This window comes from Thermobia domestica, chromosome 17 (genome assembly GCF_964235325.1).
Source record: "Thermobia domestica chromosome 17, izTheDome1.hap1.1, whole genome shotgun sequence".
Classification (NCBI taxonomy): domain Eukaryota; kingdom Metazoa; phylum Arthropoda; class Insecta; order Zygentoma; family Lepismatidae; genus Thermobia; species Thermobia domestica.
Window position 1 is genome coordinate 92,126,375 of NC_137470.1, and position 23,237 is coordinate 92,149,611.

Genomic DNA, 23,237 nt, shown 5'->3' on the forward strand with positions numbered 1-23,237 from the left:
TAAGCACCACAAAAATACGTTTTATCGTTTTCCTTTACAGTGAAACGTTCGCCATTCTAAGAACGGATATAGATAAGCTTGAAGACAAAGTCAATGTCAGAGAGAGAAGCACGCCAGTAGACCCTTTCAATCAGAAATTTTATTATCCAAAAGCATCAATGCTGAAGATTTTCCCATCAACACACTTGATTCTTTGGGTGTTTTGCATTCGAGCCTGTGCAACACTCATTTTTAAAATCCACTCCAGCCTGTGTAACGCTAACTTTGATGTCTTTATGTAACGAAAAAATACTTCTATTTGTAGTTATTTTTATCTCGTCTGTACTATTACGACCGAAAGTTTTCTTTCTTTCATTTATTTTTTTTTTCTAATTTTTAAACACACTAAATTTTAGTCTTTATTTGTAAGAGGAAGGTTGGAATATATTCGCGTGAATCTTTTTCAACCTACTTCTGGTAAAGGAACCACTTCCAAACATTGTGATCTTTGCTGTGAAAAATTTAGCATCTGCTCTTCTAAGAATTTAATAAATTGAATAACGCAGTTATTTTCTTATTCCTTAAGCTTGTACACGTTGGATTTAAATTTGATCTACCTAGACTTCCATCTGAATAATGAAAATTCAAATTACACATATTCAAATGGAAGTAATATAAACTGCTCTCCTAAGCCAACACTTGGAGGCGAGAAACAGTAGAGAGAGAAGTCTGCCATGTATAATATGATTCTTGATTTATTGATTAATTGTAAGCTTAATGGGAACATCATTATTGATGGATTTGTTCTCCATCACGAGAAATCTGACTTTGTATGATCATCTATGTACCCTACAATTCTACCGGATATAATTAGAGAAAAGTGTTAGCCGGGGAAATACAAACCTGAGAAGTGATTCAGATCCCACTTAGGTCTCGTCTCACGTATCAAAGGAGGACTGAATGATTGATTGATTGATTAGGGGGGATAATGCGGACGGCAGCATCAAGGTTATATGTCCCCGTCACGATTAATACGGCTGCTCCAACACGGACTGCAACAATAATAACAAAGAAGAAAAAACTGCAAAGAACATACTAAAAGAGAATAAAACAGCGCTGCTAAAGATAAATAAAATTTCAAAAAACCAGAAGATAAAAGAAAAATATATTTAATAAAATACCTAACAATAACAATATATAGAAAAAACAATAAAAAGTTAGAATAAAAGTGTAGCAACATAAAAAAGGAACTAAATACTACAAAAACTCTGAGAACGTGAGCAGTCTGAGAACAATGAACAAATTGAAATACCCGCCGTGACGTTCTCTGAGATCTGAATATTTAGGACATTCGACAAGAATATGCCAAATACGCAGTAGGACAATACAGTTTTCACAACACGGAAGGGTACAGTTCATGTAACAAATGACTGTCATGCGCAGACACGCCAGAAGCACTTTATCTCGACGACTAGGGTGAGAGCATGGTCGAGAGCAAGCTTAACTGCGGTTAATTCAGCAGTAAATATGGAACACAGGCGATGCAAATGGAACTCTGAGCTGCCCTCGTGGACAATGATGGCACAGCCAACAGACTCTCCATCTTTAGAACCGTCCGTACAGAACACATTAAAATGGCGGTACTGTTCTACCAATGCTGCGAACTCCTCCTGGTAGACCTGGGAATTAGTGTCCGATTTGGTACCTGAGGACAAGCATAAGTCAAGTCTGGGTGGACGACTAGACAATTGACCTTCTGGTGACACCAGTGAGTGTTAATTTTTTAAGTTTCCGGCTTAATTTTTCCAAAAGTTATTTAACTTTGAGCACTTCTTTTGTTTGTTTGCTTTTACCCATGTGTGTGGTAGTAAGGAGGTGAAAAATAAAATATCCAGAATGACCGAGAACTGTATCGAATCCATAATTTTTGGGGCTGACCGCTTATGGAACATAGTTAGAATTATCATGTCACTTGGATTCTTACCATTACACTTTCATTGAAATGCATCTCCCAAGCGAGAAGCGGACTGAAATATTTTTTATAAACCTAGTTTCCCCATTGCGAAGAACGGACAATGAAAATGAGTGGAACGATGTTTGCTTAATAACTTGTATTAAGCCGCTGCACCGATTTTGATAATTCTGGCCTAACTTAAGTTTTCAGCACTTTTTCAGCAAGGAGGGGGAGGGGGGAGAGGTGACATGTAAACATATGTTTGATGGCTAACTCCTCCTAGATAGCTGCAACAACTTTAATGATTATTGGTATATGAAGGACTCTGGTTTAACTTAAGTTTCAAGCACATTTTCGGCAAAGGGAAATGGGACGGGGTGAGATGACATGTAAATAATAGAGAACTACCGATATTATTGTCAAATCCACAGTTCTCGGGATCGCTGAGATAAATAATCGCACTCCTAATTCCGTTTACGTTAAAATTCATCCCCCATCAGCATGGAGAGTGCACGTGGGAAGTAAGAGTCGTGGCAAAAGTAATCGATCAATATTAGTGTCCAATTCATAGTTTCCGCGGTTGTTGAGATGGATAGTGACACTCCTGATGCCGCTTAAGTCCAAATTCATTTCACATCAGTATGGAACTAAGGGCTGGGGATGGGAAGGAGTTGACATGTGAAAACAATCGATATTAGTTTCTAACCCATAGTTTTCGGGGTCGCTGGATGAATAGTGCTGTTTGCAATGTCGTTGAAGTCCAACTTTAACCCCAATCGATATAGGAGGAGGAGGGTGGAAAAACGGGATCGTAAAAATGATCAAAACGATAGAGACTAGTGTCCAATCCATAGTTTTCGGGCTCACTGAGAAGAATAGTGACTACGATGCCGTTTCAAGTCTAAATGCATCCCACCCGCGTAGCCAAAGGGAGAAGAGGTACTAATACAATCCACAAACTTACTCTCCTCGTATGAAGAACAGATATTTCAACTAAAACAAATAATAGCATCGACATCTACAATCTCTACGATACATGATACATAGTGTTCTAGTTGGGAAGCAGGTGGGGGTGGGCAAGAAACTAGGGTTGTTTTGTTTAAAACAAACGATTAAAACTTGTTTTAAACAATTTATTTTTTTAAAAACAAATTTTGTATAAGTTTTAAACATTTTGTTTTAAACATCTGTATTTTTTAAGACTTGTTTTAAACATTTTTATTTTATTTTAATTTTGTAAAAAAATCTTCTAGAGAAAGAAAATTGTTAAAAGTGCTCCCCATTCAGAAGACTATTTTCTTCCCATGTCAATGTTTTGTTTTCTCCTGGCTATAGCAGGTCAATGTGGTGATCTACAATGTGTCTCTTTTTTCCCTTAATTTTAACGTATATTGTATTGTTTAAATGCTTCTCAGTTAACTTGCGAGAAAGTGTCGTAATCGAAGGTTGAACTACTTGTAGAACTGATATTAAAAAATAAATAAAATGATTATCATGGAAACAAATTTTTGTGTTGTATTCAGAAAACAAACAAAAGGTTATTTTCTACATTGCAGTTCTGAAATTAAAATATTACAAGCATTCGTTGATGCAGTACATGTTGGTTCTCAGTATCCGTAAACTTGGTTGGAATCGTTTAACACGAGTTTTACGGGAAGAAAAAAGGACATGATTTGCAGCACATTTATTAAAGTAACTCAAACTCCATCAGATAAGAAAACGACTATACGAGCTCGTTCCAAAACGTGTAAGAAAGAAATGGTTGGTTTAATTCAAAGACTGAAGAATCATTATGAAAAATGCAATGCTATGAAAAAACTGGAAACCCAAACAAATGGTACAAGTGTTGATCTGAAAATTGCTTCTGATGATTCTAACGTTAGTAAGAATTAATTTTGTATCAACAATATCTTTATCATTATATTATGAAAATTTTACTTCGTCTCTCTTCCCCACCTCAGTTCTAAATTTTCTTAAAAACTTTACACTTTGGCATATGGCAGTCGCTCGCGTAACTAACCATTAATGTGTGATACCTATCGTAACATCAGTGTCTGGGACAATTTGATCTCAATTTGTTCGTCTGTCTGTATGTATGCACCACGCTACAGGGCGCCATTTTCAGTCATTTAACATTACATTTTGAGGGTAGGGGGACGAGACGTCGGAATTTGCTGTAGCCCTATAGATTTTGACTGCAATCCGACGTAAAATTTCAAAATTAGTGGTTCGGATCCCACTTTAAACAAAAAGCCCTGTCTCATATAGCCTTACTTCTGGTGCAAAACTGTAATCAAACTAAACAAACTAATTTTATGCGTTTCGAACAAACTTAGGTTGAGGATAAATTTGGCTCCAACTTAGTTTTTATAAAATATTTTTAGATATGGGGCATTCAGAGCACAAGAGATCCAAGTCCATTTTCAGAAAGGTTCACTTTTGCTCAGCTAACGTAGTATCTTCGTAGCCAAGAGTACGAAATAAATTAAACAAAAAACACGTAAAAGGGTGTGGACTAAAGTTTCATGAGACAATCGCTAGACAAGGGCGTTGATGAAATGGAGAAGGGCTAATTTCCCCTTGCTCATAAATTTAAGATATTAACATTATATTGTTTACGGTCAGCATGGGAATGATTAACAAGTCAAGCTCCGAATGCCATCGTCAATGATTCACAATTACGTTAAATAAATTTAGTGTGTGTCCAAAAGAATACACCAACGGAAAACGTCATATTTTCACAACCACGAATCCGAAATGAAAGAAAGAAAAACTACATGACAAGATGCAATCTAGAATTTTATAGTTTCATCATTCTCCCTCAACCAGTTTTCAATACACAAGAATGGAGAGGACTTTTGTTTTGCCATGTATATTGATAGATTGTGTGAAATCTCCATAGTAGGTAGATTTTAAAATTTACCTTTAAAAAAAAAAAAGAAGGTACTTACTGGCAAGAGGGTGTAATAAAAGGGGGTCGTGATATGAAATAAGTTGAGAATTACTAATCTATACTGAAATATTCTGTACCCAACACAGTATAGTCTTAACGAGAATAAAATAAATGAAAAGGTCGGTTGCAAATTAAAAAATGTATTAATAAATACGTTATTACACAATTTTGAAATATGTTTAAAATCATGTTTTAAACTGTTCAAAATGTTTAAAACATGTTTTTTTCGTGTGTTTTAAAACATGTTTAAAACATTTTGAACATCTTTTACATGTTTTAAACACGTTTTGTTCTTTTTTTTTTTTTTTAAAAAACTATTTTTTCAACCCTGCAAGAAACCGTTGAGAAAATTATGAGGAAGATACGAGGATTATATAAACTAGAATGTTAAGGAAGTAGATAACATCTATCTTGGCAGGATGAATTGAAAAGGGAGAATTCACTAAGGGTATTTCGTTTCTTGCGGCAATCGGTCTACAAGTCTTTTACGAAAGAGACCTAGTTAGTTAGTTTTTAAAAAATAATTAGGGACTAACATTCTGCACCTCAGTTCCTTTCTGTGGAGCACTTTTGGATCCATTTTTCTTTTCTTTTGTGAAACGCCTATTACACAATGCAACACACTATATTATATATAAGAATTAATAAAACAAAAGTGACCAAAGCAACAAATATTATTAATACTATTTGTGTTACACAAGTATTATTAGTATATATTTAGTGCTTTGGTTATTTTTATTTTATTAATACTGTGGAATATTTCTAAAGCTATAATGAACAAGATATAAAGAAATATAAATTTTGGGGCAGCGGCGGCTCCGTAGTATAGCGTTCACTTCTGGTTCATGAGGTCCTTGGTTCGATACCAGCTCATATCAAGTGAGCTTTGTGGTGGACGGGGTTCTTCCGTTTCCTCCCACTTTTTCATTCATTTCTCATCATCACCGTCTCCTTTAGGATAGCCAGCATAACCGTTGGACGTAAAACTTAAAGATTTATGATTTACTTATTTAAATATGGATTTCGGAAACATCTGAAACAGGTACGTTTTGCTCGAAGAAATTTTCATTCTTACTACTACCTTATATTTTTTCTTAATGTTCCTTTTATACTTACGGATTTAGAACTACTGTTTCAGCATAAACCACCTTCAAAATCCTCATCGTCTGCGTCTGCAGCAGCTTTGTTTGACTCCTGAAATGAAACGAGTATATGTAATTTCACGTTAATTTTGGTTTCTGAAAAACGTGGTACGTTAGAACACCACATATAGTGGAGATTAAAAAATACTACCAAGCATGAGTTCAAACCTAGCCCTCATGTTTGTGTGTGGATGATTGAGAACTAAGTTACTTCGGATATAGTCACTGTTTTTAACATAGATTGCTTAAGTATTACAACTTTTCCAGATCTAGCAATTGAAAAGAGAAGATGCACACAATTTGAGCAATAATTTTGTAAGGTTAGTGACGACGTTCCATCTCACCAATTAAACAATGCTATTTAGCTATGTATGGAACTTGTTTGTTTGTGCTTCTCAAAAACATTTACAACTGTACGTCCATTTTGTAGCACAAACACGTTCAGACTTTTCATATGATACGTGAGTATGATTATTTCTGTTTGTGCACACTATTTGAGTTTCATTGTTTCTTATTCACATTAAACTTAAAATGGATCGAAAGATTGCCATTTTGCCCAATAATTGGTTTTTGGATCAGCGGCCACAAAATTTTTGAACGGTCCCTAAATCGAGTTTTCGTATTTTCTACGGAATAAGAACATCATACTGACAAGGAACGGACATGAACCAATCATCCGGGCATCCGAATCAAACCTAGTCCATTCAATAAACATAAAAATATGTTCATGCAGAAAAAATTAGGTGCCATGGACAACGGAGTATGTCCCTGGGGTCCATTAACCCTATTAGTATAAAGAAAATCGTAGACTCGCAGTGAAATAGCTATTGCATCAACACTATTCATTGGAAAGTCATGATTTATAGTTCATTCTTTTCAGCATGAAACAAACTTTCCAGAGATGTTATGTATTGGGGCCCATAACGTACATGAACAGGGAAAATTGGGAGAATGTCGGGAAAATTCCTGCCAAAAATCCCTCCCATCAACTTTGGCTCTCTGTGGAGTGGCCCTGGATAAAAAGCACACAATCCAAATGTATCTCGAAAAATAGTATGGGGTATTAGAAATATGTGTACCAAGTTCTGTATTGATAGACGGAATAGATATGAGGGAAAAGCTTGTATACCAATACATGATTTCCCCTCATATCTTTTCCCTCTATCAATACAAAATTTGGTACACATATTTCTAATACCCCATACTATTTTTCGAGATACATTTGGATTGTGTGCTTTTATCCAGGGCCACTCCACAGAGAGCCAAAGTTGATGAGAGGGATTTCTGGCAGGAATTTTCCCTGTTCAGGTACGTTATGGGCCCCAATACATAGCATCTCTGGAAAGTTTGTTTCATGCTGAAGAGAATGAACTATAAACCATGATTTTCCAATGAACAGTGTTGATGCAATAGCTATTTCACGACGAGTCTACGATTTTCTTTATACTAACAGGGTTAATTGGCTCCAGGAACTTACTCATTTTTTGTGCATGAACATACCTTTGTTATGTTAATCGAATGGACTAGGTTTGATTCGGATGTCCGGATGACAGGTTCATGTCCGTTCCTTGTAAGTTAAGTGATAGTTTGGGTTTGGCTACACTATATGCAGTTCTCCGGATATAAGGCCTACAAGAAAATTTTTGAATGAAATATATTGGGTCTTTTAATTTCCCTCTCTCCCTCCAAAAACTAAAAGTTAAGGAAAGAAAATCGTACGATTACTTTATTATTATACAAACAACATGTCTGTCCAGTTATATATTTATATAGAATAAGTCATACAAATGCGCTTGTTTATAATCGTCCGTAATAGGTTTCCCCTTCTTTCTACTTTACTCCAATGGATCAATAAGTTGGGTCGACTTTAGTTTGTGAAGCTATTTGATTATGGATCCTAATATGAAGGAATTCGAACCTTTTTCAATCGATGAACACCAATTTCCTTTTGGACAATTCTATTATGGAATTTGACGTATTAAACTACTACTACTTTATTTTCACCTGTACACAAGTTTATTGCAACTTCTTTGTATTTGTATTTTTCATCGAACTCTTTTGAAACTCAATTTTGGAGAACACCCCTCCCCCCAATTTTGTTTCATTGAAAATATGTAGTCGGTTTTAAAAATTGTTCTGTAAGACAGAATTTAGATATTTCATGTCCAGGACAGTTCGTGGCTGATAACCACGTAACAACTTTAACTGGCAAATTTTGTTGTGCTACGATTTGCAAAGATTATCCTAGGCAAATAAATGTCCTCTTGATTAGAAGGTTCGCTTTGAATTGCTGTATATTGTCACAGTTGCGTTCTGCGCGGCCTACAAATTCATGAAGAGAAAATGGTGCGAACTTAATACTGATTGTGTTAGCAAACTATTCGAAAGTCTTATATCGATGCCCGGGCAAAAAGTCAAATAAAATGCAATCATAAAATCCGTATATTAGAAATACATTGTTATATAAGAAGCAAATTATTGTTTGAGCCTACATATCTTTCAAAAGATCGGTAATTAAGTAACTATTGGTGACGTTACAGACCATCAAAATGTATTTGTACTAGTTTTCCCTTGTTGAAATTTACCGATCTCATGGATAACTAACTCAAAGAATGGAATACGAGGAACGTAAATAGTTTCTAGAAACAATTTTGCTTTTCTCGAATTCTTTTCTTGTAAAAGCCAGGATTCACAATTGCTGAATTTCTGTTGTATTATTTTCTTCATATATGGGAAATAAATATATTTGTTTGTCAAACTATAAATACGAGAGAATTCTTGGTGAACCGCAACACTGGAATACTATAAATTGTTTCAAATGCATCCTTTTGCAAAAATTAAGATACGCAAGGCAAGAAATGCTCAGTGTTACTGTGTCTATGCATTTATACGGTTTTCCATCAACAATTATATATCGCTTGGCTGAGCGAATGATTTGATCAAATTCTGTGTATTGACAATATGTACACCTCTGTTGATGCTAAGATCTCCCTTGTTTAAACTAAACATAATTTCGTTTACTCGGAGGCAAAAAATGTTAAAAATAACGTATTATTTGACAGAATCTCAAGTATAGAAGAACAGCAAAGTTAAAGAAAATAGGGTTTTATTCAAACGGAGACAGGCATCTCAGAAAGCGGATGTCACTGAAGAATTCTGTTGTAATTTTTTCACAGTATTTCCTTTATTATAAATCTGATAATAAAAGGAAGACACAAAATTGTAAAAACAGTTCAGAGAGATGAGATTGCAAATTCGTGTCGCTTCCTAATACTTCTCGCTTTTCCCAAGCAGGAAATAGATCAAATATTCGCTTACTTGTATTAATTCAATCCAATCAGTATCATAGTGCGTGCTATGAATTGGCAAAACAACGGTGAAAAATTAACATGGAAAATTGCTAAAGCAAGTAATCCCAGATCTAGAAGAGAACCTAGGTCATCCAGGGATGGGAACCAAAGCCAAAAAAAAAAAAAGACGCTAAGAAACAGCTAACATAGGATCCCTTCAAAGGAGTAGGGAGTAGTAGTGGACTGAGTTCGAGTTGTTGTTAAGACCGGAAGTCAAATCGCGAAATGCTTCGTGCAATCAATGCTCGAAAGTTGACCCACAACCACTAATAGGGCCTCGCGTCCGATAAACACTGAGATGAAAGTGTTTCATCAGACTCCAACAGACAGCTGACCACACATAACTATAGTCCAAAGGAAACCCGAAAGCTTCCTTGAGACAGACACTGCTAGGCTAACGGACAAAAACCGTACACGCGAGTATTGTGTCACCTGAACGGTAACAGTGAAACTTATGTGGCTGCTACTGAACTGTATACCAGTAAGCTGACAACTGGAGAAGTTTTTACAATGAAAATTGACCTTTTAAACTGTTAACTTTAAGCAGGGTCTTCGTAATGATTTACACGTCTGTTAATTACCAATAAACGGTTCACATTTCACAAGTATACGAGGAATTTCACGATTTAGTAATTTTATGACGTAATACCGTGTACTTTGATTTTAATCGTAAAATCTCAAACTTCGGTAAGAACTATACTCGCGCAAGTTGTGGACAGCTAATTTTAGGCTAGTGTCTCAAAAAGTTCACTTCAAAATTTATATTATTAGATATTTTAATTATATCCAAAATTAGTATTTGCGTATTAAAATTTTACTATTCTCTGTCCTTTCTGATAAAAGGAAAAGACAATCGTTCTAACGTAGAGGTTATAATTTTCAAAGAGTTACAATCCTTAGAACAATATAGTACTGTAGAAATACACAAATACTAATGCTCAAATCGGTTACAGCCCTTGTCCTAGTTTGAAAAAAATTAATCGAAACAATACAGTTTTTAAGTTGCAATTAAATCGTCGCAATGTTTTAAACTCGGCAAATTGTCAGCACGGTAGTGAGATCTGTTGGTGTTAAGCAGGTAGGCTGCGTAGAGTAGTGACACCTATTAGCGTGACTGTTTACTACGAGGGGGAGTCCGAAAAGTTTCCCCAGGAAAGCGAACAGCAATGGGGGAAACAAGACAGCGGTTGCACGTGCAACACACACAGACAAGTGGATATCGTTCGTCCGCGATTCTGCAGATGGTGCAGTCTCAGCGCTTGTGCAAAGCGGAGATAACTCTCTGAGTCTGAGCCTGGTAGCTATGGAGAGAAGGTGCGTTTTGACGTCGTCGTCAAAAGAGAAAGTGCGAGGGGTTGTCCGCTATGAATGTGCACGTGGCGTGTCGGGAGCAGACATCCATAACCATCTCGTGGAAGTCTATGGGCCTGATGGGATGTCGAAACAAATGGTGTCCCCAATTCAGTAAGGGGCGGCATCCGTCATCACTTGCCCGCAAGAAGTTCAAAACAATGCTCTTTGCAGGGAAAGTGCTACTCACAGTGTTTTTGGACGCCCAAGGGATGTTTTTGCTGAACCTTTTGGAGGTTGGAACCATCACAGTTGCGCGGTAGTCATACACTGTCGAACTTGAAGGAGACGATTTGGAAAAAGCGGCCTGGCCTTTTCACCTCTAGCGTTCTGTTGTTGGATGGCAATACGAGACCACACTCAGCAATGGAAACGCAAAACCATATTGCAATTCTTGGATGGAAGCACCTTGCCCATCCGTCATACAGTCCTGATCTCGTACCCAGTGACTTCCATTTGTTTCCAGCTTTGAAGATTCTCTGCGGCAGGCGCTTTGGAAGCAATGCTGAAGTCACAGAAGCTGTTCGACGCTTCTTCGGTATGCAGAGCCCTGAGTTTTTCCTGGAAGGGTTTTTGAAGCTTATAGACCGGTATGACAAATGTCTCAATGTACGTGGTACTTATGTGGAAATATAAAGGTACGTCTGATCTTTAATGTCTCATGTTATTTTTAGTCTTGCATCCCACCTCTGTCTACAGTCGCCAGGGGAAACTTATTTTCGGACTCCCCCTCGTATTAGGAATGACCCTGACGCACAAACTGAAACGTTTCTCTTTCACAATTTGGACGCATATTTAAACCATGTTGAGGTAGGTAATCTTCAAATTATTCAAATTTTCACCCTAATAAAATTTCTGGCGACGCTTATGTCTCAGACTTCCGGTGACCGAAACCACGTTCTCAATGATTGCTATGACAGTACAAGCTTGTTTTCAAGATAGAGTGAACCCTTTTTGACATTTATCAAGACCACTGCAAGAATTTCTGGCGAAATCCATCTCCCAGATGACTAATACTCCCTGCGACTAAGTGATTAATTTCGTAACTGCCATGTCGTTGTATGATGCGCAGAACGGAACAAAAGAGAAACAACAAAGAAAATTCACGCGAAACGCACAAACTTTTTAAACCAATGTAGAAAGAAGCACGTTTGAAAAACGTATTCTGCCGCACCAATTAATACAACAATAGTCAACATGAACGTTGGATGTAACTGATTACGTAACGGTTTTGATGTTATAAATGTCTTGATGAAAATACAATTAAGCTTCAACAGATGAACTTTTACTAGTATATTGTCTTGTAAGGCTTAAAGGTACCGATTTCAGGAATATTTCCAACCTGAGCATTATTATTTAGTTTGTTTCTATTCACAACGCAATAAAAATAATAATATTCAATGCAGACTGATTGCAGTTTAGCAAAAGAGATTTCTCTGGACATTTCACTTGCATTTTACACATTTTTGCATAATGTATTTTAAGTTTTATTGCTTTTCAGTGGCAAAATGTGCACTATCTGAAAAAAAAAAAATAATAATTTTCGTAATTAAGAAATAAGTGGTTTCAACTCGAACGGGAACCAATAAACAGATATAACGAAGAACTTTCATGACTGCAGTCACTATGACATGACATCATGACATCGTTAAAGATGTAGATTGTCTTGGATCAACGATTAAGTGTTGTGAACTTATATTTGTTTGTTTTTATAAAAAAGGAAAAAAGTTTAATTTTTATATTCAAATTTAAATAATAAGCTAGCGAAGGTAATACTGTTCCTTTACGTTGATGACATTTTTAAATATGGCGGCTATTATTGACGAAAAAAAAAACTTTTGAGTTTCATTATATTCGTTTCATAGCGGATTACTACGAAACTACCAGAGATACGGAAAAACGCCTCGAAATAAACGTTATTGAATAGAGTCTCACCTTTCAAACGATACCTATATTATTCTTAAAAACTGAGGGAGCTAGGCCATTTTATGTTGCACAAGATGTTGGATTTTGAGAACTTAAAATGAACTAAACAAAGTGTCAAATACTCTTACAATTAAAGACAGGAGAACATTTGGAAAAGTAACTAGTGTTCTAATACGTAATTATGGGAATCCTGCAACCCTAACGAAAATAGAATTTGGACAATGACGTCATCAATACGGCGGCCAAGCGGAAGTATGCACTGAAAGTCCCGGTTTGACTTTAGATTCATGTTTGGGGTATCCACTTCTTTATTAAAAGAAAAAAGTCATATGACTTGGCAGTGGTCGGTAAGGTATCAATGTTGGATCAAATATGGCCGGTCTTTCGCCCTGTATTTGCATGTATGTCCAATTTGTCAAAAAATGACGCGTCCTACGAAATTTTGTTATTGAACAAAATTGAAGGAAATTACACCAATTTTACTATACCAATACACACGTTTTTCATTTTATAAATATAAATGCACTGTTTTGCAACAACGTTAATTTCTTTAAGCAATGTATGTGTCAATCGTGTCTAATGCATTTGTTTGTGTTCTTTTTGTTCCGGATTTATAGCTTCCTCATTGAGTTAACATAAACAGCCACCAAAGTTCCACTGAGTAATCTCCAAAAAAGAAAAGATGAGGGCAAACATCTATCAAAGTGTATTATTTGTCAGCTGAAGAAGAAAAGGACGCCAATTTGCGGAGATGAAAATGGGCGGAAGAAAATGTGCGACGCTTCCAAATGCCTTGGGAGAACCTTCTGTACTCGCTACCCCTCGTCCCAAGAAGGCTTGAATGAGCAAATCAAAGATCAAGACTATGATCATTGTGTTTTTTGATCCCAGGGGATCGTCTACCGTGAGATTGTTATTCTGAGACAGCCGATAACTCTAAATTTTACGTAGAAGTCCACCGGAGACTGAGAGGAAGGATCCGGCGCATCAGACCAGAGATCATCGACGATTGGAAACTTCATCATGACAACGGGCCAGCGCACACTGCCTTCGTCATAACCAGCTACCTGACCAATCCTAACATGGCAACGCTCCCCAGATAACCTACAGTTCCAACTTGGCTCTCGCAGACTTCTTCTCGTTTCCCTGTATGAAATCCCCCCCTGAAAGGACATCGTTATAGAACAATTGACGATGTGAAAGCAGCTTGTGGAATGGGTTTAAACGCAATTCTTATATAGGCCTTCCAGGATGCCTTCGCAAATTGGAAAACCCGCTGGGGGACGCAGCGGACAATATTTTGAAGAATTTTAATGTACAGGTATTATTATTCTTATTATTACGTAAATAAATGTTTTGTTTTTCATACTTGTAGGTTTGGTGACATTACTTCCCGGCCAGACCTTGTATTGAAGTAACAGTAATTGTAAATTCTAGACAGCAAAGTAACAATGTTTCAGAAATAGCTTTTTAATTGGAATTTTGACATGTCAATAACTTAATAAAGATATTGGGGTAGGGAAATTTACACATCTCGTTTGACCTCTTCCATTCATTTGATTTTAATTAAATTAAGATTCCACTATACTATATGTAAATTACTAAATTACTTGTTTTCCAACAATATACAGATGTATTAATGTTTGCTCTCTCATTACGTTCATGCAACAGTCATTTGAAAGTGGCAATGTTCATTTATGCATTTATCAGTTTACTTCTACTTTCATCATTCATCGCAGTTGCAATGTTGAGAGTTAATTGTCCTTCCTCTCTTAAGAGTCAGCAAAAGCCACAAAAATACTTTGGAAAAAAAAATCATCTTTCGATCCAGTAGTAAATACTTTTTCGTTCCACAAATGTGTGTCTCCTCATTTTCAAATTTTTGCTGGACATGCTCTGAAATATTTTCTTCGTTCTAGAAATGGATTCTTGACTTAAGAAAAAACATTTGCAATATACTAAACAACCACGAATTAAATACCACGAAAAAAATAAAAGTACAGATGATTATTTATCTTGAATCACCATGTTCCTGCTCGTACACATTTGTTCTAATATATCATTCTACAAATACAATTTGTTTTTGAATTCCTTATCAATTTGTTTCTCTCTTTAATTAACACCAGTTTCCGATTGCCTAGTTTCCTTTCACATCAGAGTTACTACGCGGCAATAACTAATTTAATTAATCTTCCACGTAATCTTAAATTTCAAAATCAATCTCCTTCCCAACTGTATCTTAACTGCGTTCTATTTACACATACTAACTCCCATTTTCCTTAGCAACAGTTAGTTTCAAATTCGAAAGCACTTTGTACCATTTTCATATTCCAACAGTAGTGATAGAAATAATCCAATTTTAGACATGGATCCACTATCAAACATTTTTTACGCAATTCTGCACTTTCTCTGAATCTACATCTCTTTTGTAGGATAATGATACTCACTTCGGATTTACCAATTTGAACATTTGGTGACACATACGATGGAGCTGCATTTTCACGTACTGATGCCTTGGGTGGTTGTGCTATTCCTTTCGGCAATGGCAAGTCGCGAGCTAGTTTGGCATATTCTACGTCCATATTCTTGATAAACGGGCTATTTAGTGCTTGGCGTGCCATGTCAGCATCCTCTTCATCGAAGCCTTGAAGCAGCATTTCTAAAGTTTGGACCTAGAACAAAACAAATTTAATTTGAAATTAACGTTTACGATATCAAGTTTCTAAGAATTGTATATCTGCCCAAAACGCGCCAATTCCTCTTTCTTCTATTTTCTTTTATTTTTATGATTTTATAGAAACTTGCACAAGCTAAGAAATATGTACTATTTTTTATATCAACAAGTATGAACTAACAAAGAAATGATCCAATTTTGTCAGAACTGCTTATTTATAAGATAGTCCATACATAGAATGAGACGTCTCGCCTTCTACTACACGTTTAATCATTTATTTCTCAAATTCAGGTATTAAAACAGAAATAACAATGATTGAAACAATTCTAGTTTTCTATCAGCACATACCCTCGCGTGTCACTCTATACATAATTTTGCACCTCCGCTTCAATGCGCCACTCCTATCCCAGCACCAACCATACTGAATTCGTAGAGTGGGAGACACATTCATAAGTGCTGTAGCAAAACGCCTCCACGTTACAAATGTTATACTTTACGACCAACAAGTAAAAAGAGTTATGCGATGATAGTAACATTTTCTAGTTCTTACTTTGCACAGAATCTTTAATATCTCTTTATGATTTTCTATATCTCAAGTATACTTGTCTGTTGAAGTTCAGCGTTCCTTTCACTACAGAGGGTATATGAGACATTGACTTACTGTTTAAGGTGGAATCCGAATCAGCGTAATTAATTCAAACTTTAATGCTCTCCTACCCGGAATCGCGTGAACAAAAGGCAAATGCTAGCTGCTAGACTGCAAGGAGGGCTAATTCCAGGGGGGAATGTTTCAAATTCCACCTTGCTCTGCCAGCTATCCAGGAAAGACAATTATCGCTTTTTACGGTTGAACAGTTTCCAACACTTAGGAATTATGAGAATGCTTCACGTTTGGAATTGCTGATAGATTTCCTCGGAAATAAATTTATCTCGCATAAGTTTCAAACAAGTCGATTAATGGTTTACATGTTAAAATACCGGTAATATTTTTCCATCTTTTTTAATGAATACCTAGCAGTTACGAATACGTCACATCATCAAATTTCAAATTCATTAGTCACGGGGTTCCGAAGATACAGTAATTAATCCATCTGATGTTAGACAAAACCAATTAGCTCCCAAGAACCCATTAGCGACCATTTCCTACCGTCGCTACTAATTGATTTCTCAACCCTGAGACCTATCTAAATCACTTTCTCGCATCCGAAAACAGATTCACGACGTTTCAAAGAAATAGTTGTGTAAAATTGTTCTGTTTACTCTCGAAAATTTTCTTTATTTGTATCTTTGTTTTTTTCTTTTTCTTATATACAGGGTGAGGCAAAAACATCTTATCATTAAATGGGGGGTTTACTCACGTGAAATTACACGGCAAATATTTGGTTACAGAGTTTCAATTTGGCACCCATCCCGCTCAATGCACTTATGCAATCTGTTCATTGCTGACTGTATGGCCTTCTGGGTCATTTGGGCAGGGATAGCAGCGACGACCTAAGTGATGTGGTGCTTCAGGTCGTCCAAGTTGCTAGGTTTGCTGGCATACACACGATCCTTGACCATGCCCAACAACCAAAAATCACATGGCGTCAGGTCGGGGAACGTGCTGGTTATGGGAGAGAACCACCTATACCAATCCAACGCTTAGCACGTTCATGGAGAAGAACTCAGGTCATCGTTTCTATCCCTGCAAAAATAGCCCAGAGGGCCACACAATCTACAATGGAGAGATTCCGTAAGTGCATTGAGCGGGATGGGTGACAAATTTAAATCCTGTAACCTAATCCTTGCCTTGTAATATTACGTAACTCCCATTTAATGATGACATCTTTTTACCTCACCCTGTATATACCAAAGTCACGGCTTCACGATAACTTTCTAATATCCAAACAAATCTACAACTTCAGTTGTGTTACAGGAATAAAGTGAGAGACGAAAATTATTCGTGGGACGCTGAAGCCATTTCCTGTTTTCTCTTATCGTTTTTGCTATACGAAGATTAATATTCAAAGCGGAAGTGGTATGAGATTTGTATAACTTCCGCTTACGTTACAGTAGGGATGGCCGATCTCTTTAGCTTTGAGGGTTACTTTCCATTTCATAAATAACTGTTGGTCTACCTATCTGTTCACAAGCCTGCTAGTGGCAATCATAAAACAATACCAATGATCTATGACACAGATCACTGCGGACTCTCTCTCATAACTTGCTGGTCGACTAGTAACCCACGGTCGACGCGTTGGGATCCTTGAATTAGAGCAATAAAATCGGAGATTAAACATATTCTTTGGACGCCTAATCGATTGTAGAAACCGGAAATATTTGGGATTTTAATATTTCTTGCGGGAAAATTTAAATCTGAATTTTAATCAGCTTGTAGTTCAAATAAATTGAACGAACTGAATAAAACATTGCAAAAGATTCGTTGTCGCTTCATGTACACAAAAAGTGTTCAAAAAAGTAAGATTAACAATAAGATACATCTGCTTTTATTACGAACGAATATACTCGTGGTTTTAAAATCGGTGATTTTCATCAAGTGCCTAATTCGGGCCTAAATTTTAGATAGTTTTAGTACTGTTTGCTTCTACGTATCTCAACCTTCAACGTACAAAGTAACCAATAAAAAAAAATTATAAAATTTGGAACGACTTTTGCTAAGAAAATTATAAGTTAAGCGGTTAAAGAATAAATGGATCGAGGTATGGATGGTAAGGAAATGCTATAAAAATGCATAAAAATAAATGTAAAACTGCTAGTAGAGTAGCAATAAATGTAAAACTATAGAGAATTTTTGAAATGAATGAAAATATGATTTTTTTTTTTTAAAGGACGTACCGTTACATATTAATGTTCTCTATCTTGTAGTCTCAATCAATTTACACCCTCTAAAGTTTAAGTCATGAATAAATTTATTTTAAACACTTTACAGTTTTAGAATCTAAATTTAAGCACTCCCTGAAAGGAACGTTTCTTACTTCTGGGGCTTCACAACAATTTCCCCACTCCTTAAATGCTTTCTCTGCCGCTACATAGTCTCCACGGGCAAGCTGTACCAACACAAGGGCGACAGTGAGCCGACCAATGGCAGCCAAATTATCCGCCTGTTGCCAGTGGCCTATCTCTCTCCGAATAGCATCAGCTGCGTGATCATACCTGAAATAATACAGAACGTACAGAATGTAAGTTAGATTCAATCATTCTCATTTCGTTAACACCTGTTTTACGAAAGAAAGCAGAAAAAAAATCTACTTCCAATTGCAACTTTCACTGGCTATGGAAGATTTGTAGAATAAAGATTGTGAGAAGAAAGTGGACGACCGTCACACAAACCTATGGAGACGCTGAACTAACCTATGTTGTGTTCTGTATTACAGTATCGTTGCTTATAATTTCGGTATGTGTTAGATGGTCAATTTAAACGAGAAGAAAAAATACTCTTATTAGGTAAACTGAAATTCATTCTACTAATCCAGTGATAAATACTTCTTACCACATTTGTTATTTACTTCATTTAATTCCTTTTTTTTAATTTTTTTTTGAAAGAAACGTCACTTGCGTAGAAAGGCCAATCTGTACAATTTTAACTAAATAACTACTGTAATAAAGATAACAATTGTGTAATATTGTTTATTAGAATGAAGTTTGATATCCTTGTCACAACATGGCTATAGAGACCTACAGTTTGAAGTGGAATAAAAAAACACTCGGATTCGAAATGAAATTTTTGAGTTTTACGTCCCACGGTTATGCCGGCGAGGCTAAAGGAGACGGTGATGATGAGCAATGAATGAAATGATGGAATGAAGGAAGTGGGAGGAAACGGGAGAACCCCGAAGAAACCCACGCACACGGTCTTTGTCCACCACAAAATTCACTTGGCGGGAGCAGGGTTTGAACCCGGGACCCCATGCACCAGAGGTGAACGCTCTACCACAGCAACCACGGCCCACACTCGGATTCGAATAGGAGGTAAGTGCCCTTATCATTGAATCGAATGCGGGACCCCGTCCGTTAGCCCTTCAGCCACGAAAGGACACTATGTTGTTGTTTCTTAACACTTTGAGTGCTAATTCCAAATTTTTACGGAGTAGCTTTCTCTGCCGCTACTGCGGATTCCGTTTTTATACGTGATTTGATTCAGCGTTGCATTTTCAATTACCATTGAGGGGACCATCAGTGTAGAGCCAAACTGCTGAACGGATTGGAAAAATTCCAACACTTTAGATTGAAAACATCATTTCTAGCAACTCTGTTCTCTTTAATTTTATCCTTATCTGCACTTATAACAAAGTTGGTCCATGGAAAGAGACTTTAATTACACTCTGTATGTACTCGTTAATATTTTTTTGCAATTACTTAAAAATTATTCATTTACTTAATTGTTCTTTATCGTTTATTTACTAATTCGTAGTATTTACTTAGTTATTTAATCATTCACAGTACTTTTTAATTATTTATTTACGCATTCGTAGTATTCTTATTTTTTTATTCGCTGATCTAATTGCTTACATTACACTTTTATAAATTATCTATATTTGTTCCTATATATTACCATTGCTTCAATTCTGTTGGTACTTTCAAAAGATTCGTTTCAAAACAACAACGACAGCCTTTCGGAGGTGATTCCTAATAGAGAGACAAAAAGTATAGACCAACCTGGGGGCAGAAATTCGTCATTTCGGAGTTATAGGTTGCCGAAAACATGAGAAGATGAACTTTAAAGGTGCATAGCTCCAATACTATGGGACCTTCCGTAGTCAGGTCAAGACTTTACTTAGGAACTAGTATGTACACTATCCGAATATCCATGTTTCAGAATCCTTTGGTACTTCTGCAACAATTTTTATAGTGGGAGTTTGGCTACGGGCATATAATTTGAAACACTCACCAAGTACCTCTATAAAAATTGTTGCGAAAGTACTGCAGGATTCTGAAACATGGATATTTGGATAGTGCACATACTAGTTCCTAAGTAAAGTCTTGACTCGCCTACTGTAGGTCCCATAGTATTGGAACTATGGACATTTAATATTCACTTTTTCATATTTTCGGCAACATATAACTCCGAAATTACGGGTCTATACTTTTTGTCTTATCTTGCTGTCAGAAATCACCTCCAAAATGTTGTCGTTGTTGTTTTGAAACACCCTGTATAGTACATTTTGATTACTTAATGGGATACTGATTCTACAGGATGTATTACATTGAAACAACCGTACAACTTTTAAAATAATAGATAAAATACGGTACACTAAATTTTGTACGATGAAAATAGTATATTAGTCAGTGTTAAAAACTAGATATGCTAAAATATTACAAACATGCAAGTTTTGGAAGCCTCGATCACAGTAAGAACACAACTGACAAGGTACATTCGCGAAGTGTCCCCTCTAGATTCGTGTAAAATTGATTCAAATGCAAAGTTCTCCGCGGCCCAATGCATATTGTACTAATTTTAGTGGCACATACCGGTAATTTCCATATTTATGGGCCTTCATATATCCAGAATTGAATCATACACTGCTACAATGCTCGGACAAAAAAATTGTTTTCAGTTTCTTTAGATGTAACTGGACATGAATGTGGGCACATGCAAAACAAATTTGTCAAAGTATTGCTTCTTTGACACATGTTACGCAACCTGGTAGCAATATTAGATTGAACTTTTAATTTTTCAAATGAGAATAGGTGCAAGTGATACATCAAATTCATGTACAATTTTCTCGCAAATTCATTGGTGTGGAGAATTTTACTGTAGCTTGTACCGTTTGGAAAGTATTGATGTTAAATTCCTCCAGGCACTTCGCGAACACATATTTCAAAGTTATGCTTACGCTTTTGATGTTGACAAATCAAAACAATTTCTAACTGTAAAAATACAGTAGGTATAAACAAACTCTTTACAACTTTAGTGTCATAATCTTATTACATTTCTGTGAGTGACTTATTATTTCAATGTTATAGTATCACATGGAAGTATAGTGTTACGGTCAAAATGGCTAATGTAAATCCAGATACGACCATTTGGGTGAAGACCTACCACTTCCGTACTGACGTCTGTGTGTCTATATGTATGTACGTTCAGAGAATATTTCGTAAACGATAAATCACGTAAAAGATTACATATACACATGGGGCACTGCACAACTTTCTATTTGGTTCACTATTCGTGAAATGCCTGACATTTAACATGCAATATATTGCAAACGGTACAAGCTACGGTAAAACGCAGTACACCAATGAATTTCCGAGAAAATTGTACATAAATTTGATGTATCACCTGCACCTATTCCCATTTGAAAACCGAAAGCTGAATCCAATATGGCGGCCGGGGTGGGTAACATGTGTCAGAGAAGCAGTACTTTATCCATTTTGCTTTGCATATGGCCACGTTAATGTCCAGTTACATGTAAAGAAACTAAAAGCAACTTTGTGTCCTAGCGTTATAGTAGTGTATGACTGAATTCCGGATATATGAAGGACCATAAATATAGAAATTACCGGTATGGGCCCCCAAAGTTAGCACAATACACATTGGAACGAGGGGAAATTTGCATTTGAATCAATTTTACACGAATCTGGAGGGAACACTACTATAACTTGACAGATATAATTTAATTTTCACACTTATTGTTGAACTGTTCTTCATATTCCTATATAAAGCGTACACACATCTATACAACTATACGCGACAAAAGCAATAATCAAAATTTTTATTACAATACAGAAATAATTTACAGGGGTAGCAGGCAAAAGAATGTGATATAAAAGGAGGTTGTCATATGAAGCAGATTGAGAAAACTTGCTTTAACCGTTCCAGGGATATGATAAACATGGGTACAGTTTGCAATTCTGATTAAAATTATGAAATTGCGAGAACCTGTAATTACGACTACCAAAAGCTATTTTGTAGTGCTATAAAATCAAAGAAAAGCGACAAATGTTTAAATCATTTCCTACAAATACGCCATTTTAAATAGTGTTACCAACTTTATCCATGTTTACAATATCTCTGAAATGGTTTGAGATGTCAATTTACTGTAAACGGCAAAATGATGCTTTCATACATTGTAACCAAGAGGTATTCACAGAGAAATTGTTAATCAAGCATTAGTCACGTGATTAGTTACTGTCGTATTACCTCTGTACTAAGGAGGGTATACTTTTTGGTATTCAAAGTCTACTTGGAGTTCAGCTAAGAAGTTGATTTGCATTTAAATAATATAACCTGAATGCAACAGGTGAGAAAGATAAATATGGCAACTATGAAAATCTAAATATGCGCATGCGTAGTCTGTAAAAATGAAAATATACGAAATGTTTTCATTATGGTTTGACATCAGAACTTATAAATAGTTACGAAATCAGATTATAATTAATCTATTCATTTTTGCGAGTTGTATGTATGACAGGAATAAGTAGAAGTCAATATTAACAATAGAAAGATTATGTTCTAATTATAAGGAAGATAAATTATCGATTAGCTGTATGTATCCCTCAGAAAACTGGACATTTTCTACTCATCTCTTAGCGTTCACTTTAAGAAACAGTTCTAGTTCACCCGATGAAGTGAAAGCAAAGAACGAAAGAGAGGTAATTAATTGCATTTTGTATTCTCATAATGTAAGTTTATTGTGGCTAAACCAGGGTACCCTCTGCTCTAAATTAAGTCACATATGATTAAATTAGTCAACTACTACTTGCTAATCAAAGATTCTGAACACATTTCTGATACCCATACTGTAGTCAAACCCTTAGTATGGCGCTAATCATACGTCAAAACGACTCTGCATAAGGCTCCAAATAATTATTTCTTTTAGAAATATAGGCTTTCGAAAAAACAAAGTCAAATTTTCAAACCTTTCTGTAACTCTCTTCCTATTTAATTGAAATATAATGTCATATCACT

General features: G+C 36.0%; 1 protein-coding gene across 2 annotated transcripts in view; it reads right to left on the reverse strand.

Moving 5' to 3' along the window:
- The window catches only part of gammaSnap1 (gamma Soluble NSF attachment protein 1), a 75,401-nt gene that overhangs the window by 5,500 nt on the left and 46,664 nt on the right, over positions 1-23,237 (reverse strand). Inside the window, exons 7-10 of one of the 2 annotated variants that reach the window (XR_014128838.1) lie at positions 18,304-18,481; positions 15,102-15,326; positions 6,003-6,080; positions 883-1,031 (exon numbers count right to left, since the gene is read on the reverse strand). Coding sequence is in view for 1 of the 2 variants with exons in the window: in XM_081743666.1 (XP_081599792.1) it covers positions 6,021-6,080; positions 15,102-15,326; positions 18,304-18,481 (463 nt within the window). In the remaining variant the exon portion in view is untranslated. The remainder of the gene's footprint in view (positions 1-882; positions 1,032-6,002; positions 6,081-15,101; positions 15,327-18,303; positions 18,482-23,237) is intronic. The other variant, XM_081743666.1, reaches the window with a different exon arrangement.